Source organism: Vigna unguiculata, chromosome 9 (assembly GCF_004118075.2).
Source record: "Vigna unguiculata cultivar IT97K-499-35 chromosome 9, ASM411807v1, whole genome shotgun sequence".
Lineage (NCBI taxonomy): Eukaryota > Viridiplantae > Streptophyta > Magnoliopsida > Fabales > Fabaceae > Vigna > Vigna unguiculata.
This window is the reverse complement of record NC_040287.1, coordinates 38,111,676-38,120,546: the sequence shown is the minus strand read 5'-3', so window position 1 is coordinate 38,120,546 and position 8,871 is coordinate 38,111,676. Positions and strand designations below refer to the sequence as shown.

General features: G+C 32.5%; 1 protein-coding gene across 5 annotated transcripts; it reads right to left on the bottom strand.

Annotated features, from left to right (window-relative positions):
* Positions 1-1,642: 1,642 nt before the first annotated feature.
* On the bottom strand, positions 1,643-7,292 carry LOC114162294 (boron transporter 4-like). 5 transcript variants are annotated; one of them, XM_028046132.1, is made up of 13 exons: positions 7,108-7,264; positions 5,988-6,231; positions 5,796-5,878; positions 5,482-5,674; positions 5,243-5,381; positions 4,988-5,153; positions 4,740-4,906; positions 4,312-4,485; positions 4,127-4,222; positions 3,254-3,558; positions 2,534-2,801; positions 2,303-2,449; positions 1,643-2,217 (listed from the first exon to the last, which is right to left on the bottom strand). In XM_028046132.1, exons 2-13 carry the CDS (start codon positions 6,080-6,082, stop codon positions 2,194-2,196), a joined length of 1,857 nt encoding a protein of 618 aa, XP_027901933.1. In that variant the 5' UTR covers positions 6,083-6,231; positions 7,108-7,264; the 3' UTR covers positions 1,643-2,193. The 5 variants fall into 5 exon arrangements, with proteins under 5 accessions (XP_027901933.1, XP_027901928.1, XP_027901927.1 ...); XM_028046127.1 differs by having other exon boundaries at positions 1,643-2,449; positions 5,988-6,107; positions 7,108-7,292; XM_028046126.1 differs by having other exon boundaries at positions 1,643-2,449; positions 7,108-7,266.
* Positions 7,293-8,871: the final 1,579 nt, after the last annotated feature.

The window sequence follows — 8,871 nt, the reverse complement described above, 5'->3', positions numbered from 1 at the left end:
TTTTTTTCTTCAAGGCAGCCACCTAGTGAAAGTAATAAGGGTTATTTTTTTAACTTATAATCAAACTTGTGATACATAATAAGTACATCCCTTTGGATAATAAATAAAAATTGATCATTATATTTTAACACTTTGTACAAAAACTAATATGTAGCTCTACACTTATTTTTTTATTATATTCCACTTATTTGTCTATTTTTTTCTTCAAGCCAACCATCCTAGTTAAATTAACAAGGGTTGACTTTTATAAATTATAATCAAACTTGTGGTACATAAGAAGTGCATCCATTTGGATAATAAAAAATAATTGTTTAATAAAGTTTAAAATTTGTACGAAAACTAGCTCTCCACTTATTTGTTTATTATGCCCCATTTATTTGTCTATTTTTTTTTTTCAAGGCAGCCACTAGTGAAAGTAATAAGGGTTGATTGTTGTAATTTATATTCAAACTTGTGGTACATACATCATTTGGATAATAAATAAAAATTGATCAGTATATTTTTATAATTTTTACGAAAACAAATACGTAGTTCTTCACTTATTTATTTTATTATGTCCCACTTATTTGCCTATTTTTTTCTTCAAGGCAGCCACGTAATAAGGGTTGATTTTTGTATATTATAATCAAACTTGTGGTACATAAAAAGTGCATTCCTTTCGATAAAAAAATGATAAGTAGGTTTTCAAACATTTTAGGAAAAGTAAGACGTAGTTCTCCACTTATTTGTTTATTATGTCTCAATTATTTGCGTATTTTTTTCTTCAAGGCAGTCACCTAGTGAAAGTAATAAGGGTTAATTTTTGTAACTTATAATCAAACTTGTAGTACATAAGAAGTGCATCCATAGGACAATAAAAAAAATTATTTAATAAATTTTAAAACTTTGTACGAAAACTAATACGTAGCTCTACACTTATTTGTTTATTATGCCCGACTTATTTACCCACTTTTTTACTTCAAGGAGTTACCTAGTGAAAATAATAAGGATTGATTTTTATAACTTATAATCAAACTTGTGATAAATAAAAAGTGCATCCCTAGGACAATAAAAAAAATTAATAAATTTTAAAACTTTCTACGTAAACTAATACGTAACTCCATACTTATTTGTTTATTATGTCCCATTTATTTGCCTTTTTTTTTTCAAGGCAGCCACCTAGTGAAAGTAATAAAGGTTGATTTTTATAACTTATAATCAAACTTATGATACATATGAAGTGCATGCATTTGGATAATAAAAAACAATTGTTTAATATAGTTTAAAACTTTGTACGAAAACTAATACGTAACTCTTCATTTATTTGTATATTATGTGTCACTTATTTGCCTATTTTTTTCTTTTCAACACAGTCATCTAGTGTAAGTGATAATGGTTGATTTTTGTAACTTATAATCAAACTTGTGGTACATAAGAAATGCATCCTTTTGGATAATAAAAAATAATAAGTGGATTTTCAAACTTTGTACAAAAACTAATATATAGCCCTCCACTTATTTGTTTATTTTTTCCCACTTATTTACCTATATTTTTCTTCAAGACAAGACAGTCACTTAGTGAAAGTAATAAGAGTTAATTTTTGTATCATATAATCAAATTTAAGTATGTTACAACTGCAACAATAAAAAATGGGATTAATGTATAAGGACATAAAAAGAATCATTCTTCTATAATTTTGTTCCCAAGGTATACATGTATGTTTACTGTCTAAAAAGTAAAACCAGATTCTTTTCCTTTGTTTGTGGTTGAATGTTACAAACAAAAAATTATGCTTACAAACTCTAATATACCCTATCAAAGAATTGGTGTTAACTAAAGCTAAAAAAATGTTCTAATGATATCTATCTATAGAAGTATAAAAATAACTATAACAATTGAGTTTTCTTATTTCCTTGTTTTCCCTTTGTTTTTCCCCTCCCAACTTGACTCTTATTTTTTGTGAACTTTGTAGCCAACCTAGGAGGAAATTTATCCTTTGATCTCAACATTTCACCGTGTTTTTCGGCCAATTTTGAAAGCATGTTTCAAAGTTCAATTGGATTTTTATCAATTTCTCTTTCCTTCTGCATTTCATCTCTTTCAGTTATCACTGATTGAATCCTTTCTTGTTCCACAGAAGATCATATTCAACCTTAACTGACTACAAAACTACTATCTTGAGGAACACTATTATATCAAACCCTTTCTCCATCTTCAGACAGCATCTCTAGGACAAACCTGTGCAAGTCCACCACACAAACACAGTAAATACTAGACAAGTACAGTAAATCGAAACCTTAAAGATTCTATAAAAGTCATTTACGTGAATGTGTCTGTCATCACTGAAGCTATGATTTCTGCTGGTAGTTATCAGTTTCAACTCTCCCCTGTGGGTTGTCATCTCATCTAATATCTCTGCATCGCAGAAGTCCTCTTCGCTTCCTACAGTATCAGTATCTTGCTCCATATCCTGATAAAAAGATTTTTCAGGTCCTATAAGCTGAAAACCTTGGAATATACAAACAAATTACTAGAATTCAAAGATCACCCGTACCATTTTCAAAGCAGGTGGAGCTCCAACAATTTCCTCGTACCCAGAAGCATCTAGTTCTTCGAGATGGTTAGGCTTGAATATCTTTGGAAGCACGCGTTCTCTTATGAATATGAGAAGGAAGAATGGTACAGGGAACAGTACTCCAACATAAGGAATCCAAGTCACCCCGTAACATATTAAAAAATATCCTAACTGTAAGAGTGTAAATGTAGCTATGGTCTTGAATGGTACATCTTCCACAAAAGAGGCATGAGAACCTTCAAAAATTCTGCCCATGACAAAATACAACATTAGCTTCTTACAGTAATGAAAATGCTTGGTGAAAATGTAAATGTGAATGTAATTGTTGGAGATGTCACATCAACTAGAGATAAAGCAATTTATATTATAAGTCAGGGTTGAGTTAGGTCTAAAGTTCAATTCTTAACCGTAATGGTGCAACCTGGTGATATATTATTGGTGAAAATGTAAATGTGAATGTCACTTTTGGGAATGCTACATCAACTAAAGATAAAGCGACTTTATGTAGGAGTTGAGTTAGACTTAAAGTCCATTTCTTAATCATAATGGTGCAACCTGGTGTTATATTATTGGTTTTTCTTATTGGGAAACAAGTATTATCATCAGAAAGGAAAGAAAATTTTGATAGCCATGATCATTAATCTCCCAAATTCAAAACATTATGCAGAGAAAATAGTTTACAGAAGGTGATATACTTACTTGTAACGGCGGCTTGGGGTGATGAAGAGGAGCAATATCCTTTCCCAGAACTGATTTCCTGGGAGACTATCAATTGCCATGTAAGCAAAATATCCCCATAGAACAGAGGTTGGTATCTCTCTGATTACAGGCATGGCTAGGATTGAGAGACCGACCAGGAGAGACTGCAAAAGGTTGGTCACTCTTTGCTCATGAACCTCGACTGGTAGATATTCATCTTTGTGTTTCTCCTCCAAACTTGCTTCTGGATCATCATTGTTCCTAGATTTCGTTACAGCTTGCTTTGAAGTCTCCGACTCTTTAACCTGCACCAATTTCAAAACATTCTTATCACTCTTTCGACATGCCATTTCAAATAGATGTGATACTTTGATTTTTATACTAGTCCTGTATATGGAGAGTAGAATCTTGACTTATTTTTCGTTTCTTTTTAAATTTTTTTAAAAAGACAGAAAAAATTTAAAATAAAAATTATAATAGAGAAAGTAATTTAAAATAATTAATTAAAAATGTTGAGATTAATTTTAATTTGATTTGGTAGAAGCAACAAAATATAAAATAATTTGAGTGTAAATAAATTTTAAAAAAAGTTAAGTATAATTCCAATTTTGATTTTGTAATATAATTGAAAATAAATGTTTACATAAATTTTTTTTTTAAACATATCAAGATACATGTATTGTTTACATAAGTTTTTTTTTTCAAACATTATTACATAAATTTATTACTACATTTTAATAAATATTTAAAATAAATTGTATATTAAATAACTATTCCATGAGAGTTATGTATAATTTATTATTTCTACAATTTTAAATTTTAGATCATTAATGATTAAGAACCAGGAATTCTGAGGCAATAGATGATGCTTACCTTCTTCCTCAGAACTGCTAAACTCTTTGTATGCATGGGGGACTGTGGAAGGACTCCATTTGAAGGAGGAAGGCCAAGGAACCCACAAATCAGAGTCTGAGAAAATGAAGGTGTGAGCAACTTCATCAACATGGAATAGCACAAGGCCAAGTTCTAAGAAGGGTATCAGAGACAAATTAACAAACCATTATTCCAAGCAGGAAAACATCATAGTGGTAGGCTGTTGGTTTTTGAAGGTTAAATTTTTTCTGTTGTGCCATCTGCGAAGCTACACTGTGATCAAAAAAGTATAAGCCTGCTATCATCAGAGCTGGAACAGTTGACCCAAATACATAAGATGGGGGTACCTTCCACATATCCTGCATTTTGCAGTAACTGTTAGATGGATGTTTGGACACCTAAATTCAAATCATCACTGATTTCTGTTCACAATGATGAACACTAACGTCTAACCTAACAGCAGCACGCATATATGGCATGGACAGAATCAACAGAAACATAAAAACAATGTATTTTGCATAGCAACCTAAGCCAACAACGGATCTAATAATTCTGTTTCAAAAGAATGCACTTTGGTTGGGAAAAGTTGTACACAACGTATAAGGGTACCTACCTTCACAACTGTCCAGTGATAGAGTGATTTAGGTTCCCAGGGTAGAGGAGAAACAAGCCTTCTAGGAACGCCATCTGGAACTTTTTTTGGTACAGCATAAGATAGTGCAGTCCATAACACTACCATCAATGGAATCCCATAATCTGCTATAAGTCCTCGTAGCCACCCTGCGTTGGATGCCAGAATAAGAAACAAATAATGACACGGTAAATCAAGCTCTATCTTGCAAGATATCATGCATCATTTACCTGTTCCATATCTCCACGATCTTGCTCTTCTGCTTACTAGGGCAGTGAAAAGTAATCCAAAACCGAAAATGATTGCAAGTAATCCATTTGTATACAGCCACTGGAATTGAAATTCCTCTGCAGAAGGATCTTCGTCCTTGACTGTGTTGAACTCCTCTATCAATCCCTGTGGTTCAATTCAAGTTTAAATAACTGTCATGTTGAGTTCTGCGGTACCAAATTTACAATCTATTTTGCTAGGAGAGAAAGCAATACCTTTATAGCCTCTTGAAAGAAAAGAACAGTTATGAGCATGCCAAATAACTCCCCAGCAATTCTTGTAAACCTTGAGATGATTGAGCAAGCATTAAAAACTGCAAGCACCACCAGGAAGATTCCCGTCCAAACACAAACCCTGCAGCACAGGTCAGCATTGAAGTTAGACAAATCAGTAATGCAGATGATTCAGGAAATGTGAAAATGCAGAAACAGAATCATAATGTAAAATGCCGTACCAACTAAGCACAGCCATAAAGAGCTCTCTACCCAGTCCAGGGGTTTTTTGGCAAATACTGAACAAGTAAGTGTACATTATGACAGTGGGTTCAGCAACTCCTAAAATCAACAAAGGTTGGCCACCAAATATTGAGTGGATAATTCCACAAATAGCAGTAGATGCCATTGTTTCCACTATGCCCATAGTTCCATCTGTCAAAAAACACCATATGGAAGCTCACTAATAGAAACATCAACCATGATTTGGTATCCACCAAATGACAATAGCTATTTGCTCAAATATTTGAGTGTTGATAGAAAGAGATTGTTTTACCAGTATCCCTGTGAAGTTGCTGTCCAAAAACAATAACAGGGAGGGCAGAGGCAAAGAATATGTAGAAAGTTGGAGCCCATGTGCTGCCAAAGAAGCATGAATCAAAATTTTGTTGATAAATACATGACATTATAGAAAAGGAAAAGAAAATCCCAAGTCTGCAATGTGTTCCCCAAAGGAGAGAAGAGTTACCTTGGACCAGAACAGATATCACAAATCCAATCTTGTTTATAGCATTGATATCTTCCCTTGAAATCTTCAATTATTCCCTTAAATGGTGCTTCCATGTTTTTTCACTGCTGATGGAGAAAACTATGCACAGCACAGATTAGATATACCAATTGACAACTTTTAGAAAACTGATTGCACTTGAAGATACTACCAAGTGTGATGTAATGGGATGAACTTTTTGGCTGGTGAAGTCAATTAGCATGCACTTAAATAAGAAGAAAGGAGGGAATGAGACATAGATAATGGAATCAAAGACACAGCAAAACAATAAAGAAAGGACGAAATTGACACTTAAAGAAATCGCAGCCAATAGTTGGATACATGTGATGAAAATGCATCTTTTCAGTTGCCGCGTGTGTACACCACAAAAACCACATTTTAAAATATAGGAAATCTTTGGAACCCATTCCTTGTTTTTTATGGTAATCTAGGAAATCAAGGACCAGTCAAAGATTACACACAACATATGAACATCTCATGATCGATGATGATCAGCTAGTACTTGGCGGTGGGATAAGCAGAATGTCAATTATTTATTACAAACAACTTTACAGACATTTTGGGTCGGTGGTTGCAAAATTATTCAGAACTAAAATTGAATAAGAAGAATGTGTTTGGGAAACTATAAAATCTAGATTATTTCAATAATGGATAATAAATTATATGATTGATTATTGTTATAGCAGATTATAATCATAGTCAATTTTAAACTTATTTTTCAGAAAAGAACTTTTTTACTAAATTTCAGCAAATGTACAAACATTTCAGCTTATTTTATATACAAAACCAATTGAAACTAAAAAGGTAAACTTTCCAAAACACACTCACAGTGACATGACTTATGTGTAAAATATTTCTATTTTAAAAAAAGGCCCATCATAAAATTTTAATTGAAGGCAAAAGGTATCTAAAATTGTTTCAAGCGAAGATAAACAATACAGCATGAAATCAAACAGGATTCTTGATCATAAAATTAAACAGGTAAATATTTACATAAAATCAGGCTTAGGTAAAATGTAACGTGGATTTAAAGAAAAAGATGAAGATTATGAAAGAGGAGTAATGTAAAAGGGGTGCTCACAGTTCAGAAGACACAGAAATGCAGCAATGTAGGCAATGAAGAACTGAGAGAAGCTAGGCAGCGGCAATGGCATGTATATAAGGCGATTGAGGAGGCCACAACAAAACCATGACTTCAAGAGAAGAAAAGGAGATATTAATGCAGGTTAATTAACAATTAGAACAATCATTAATTGAGATAAGTGAGAAAGCGTGAAAAGTGAGACATTTGAAGAATGAAGAGGGTCCACACGGAACCTGAAGAAACAAGAGAGATATATGTATGGATGTATATTGGTTGGTGAAACGGTGCAGTGATGGGGGACCCTTTCTGTTTCTGGGAATCTTCTCTCTCTCACTGTGGAGCAAACAAAGAAGAGAAGAGGGACACCACTGTAGCGAGGGAAGAGGGTCTCAGTCAAAGGGCAATGCAAAAATTAGAAACTAAAAACCAGGATTTGTTGGTCCCATGTAAGGGAGATCCGATTGAACATCCTAGGATTTCGGAGGGGTCCATGCTGTGGTGTGGTGTGGTGTGGTTTCACACTCCCCCTTTCTATTTTAAAATATTACTCCTTCAACAGGTTAATTAAGACAAAATATGAGGTTTATTCAGTACACATCCTTGAAAAAGTTACCAAACAATGCAACTTTTTTAGGATAGTGTCGTTAACCTCAAATATTTTATGTCGCAATCATAAATAAGCTTCATTGGATTCAATAACATTATTTTGTTTAGTTTATAAGGAGAAACGTAAAATGGTTATCGTCACTTGCCTTTCTTCGTGCTTCGTTCAGGATAAGCCAATCTTCCAACTTTCGCGCAATTCTAACAAATAACATAGCCACCTGCTTACTAATCCGCAAGAGCAGTAAATCAGGTGAAAGAAACAGAGAAAAAAAAATTACTAAAACAAGAACATTGGAGAAAAATGGGTTGTGTAGAAACATAAGTTGGCATGTGATTGTGCAGGGTGTGAGCTGGGAGAAGGAAAGTGCGTGAAAGTGAGGGTGAGAGAAACGACAATGGGGGAAGCGCGTTTGGCACTGAGGAGCTGGATTTAGGTGGTTAATTTGGATTTTAGTGTTTTGGTTGTTGGAATTTGGAACATTCATTACATACATTCCACATTCGTTCGTCCTTGTTTTGGTTTTCATTCTTTGAATGCAGAGAGGGTACTTAGGTCTTCCACTTTCATCTTCTGATTATCTCAAGGATGTTGACAGTACGACAACCGTTACTTCTTCTACACCGACATTACAACTCTTATGTCTATTGTCTATTGTTTTAATATTTTTCTCATATTTAATTACAAACATATCCATCGTATTTTTTATTATTAAAATAATCACCTCAATAAAAAGAGTTGCTATAAAAAAATTATCTGACAAACTTGATAAAATTTGAATAATAAAATTAAAATAGATTAATTTTTTATTTTTTAATTAAAATATAATAAAAAGTAGTACTTTTGTTTAACTAAATAATTTGTCAAATTTTATTAAAAAAATACTTTGTTAAAGTATTACTTTTCTTATAAAAATCAATTTAAGACATTAAGATTTGAAAAAAAAGTTGAAAGTTAAACTAAGAAAAAATTGTAAAATATTAAAAAAAAGTTAGATAAAAGTTTATGAAAAATTGTGAATGAGGTAATCAGTTTAATAGGTTATTAAAATATTTTAATTGTTAAAATTAGAACATTATTACGAATTTAATATTAAATATAATAAACATGAAAATGCAATTCTTGAATAAAAAAGTTATTTTAATGAGAAATGTCAT

Coding starts and splice junctions, on each gene's coding strand:
- LOC114162294 (XM_028046127.1), bottom strand. CDS start 6,082: ATGGAAGCACCATTTAAGGGAATAATTGAAGATTTCAAGGGAAGATAT. Junction 5,879..5,987: donor GATATCTGTTCTGGTCCAAG/GTAACTCTTCTC, acceptor CTTCTTTGGCAG/CACATGGGCTCCAACTTTCT. Junction 2,802..3,253: donor ACCCCAAGCCGCCGTTACAA/GTAAGTATATCA, acceptor TGTCATGGGCAG/AATTTTTGAAGGTTCTCATG.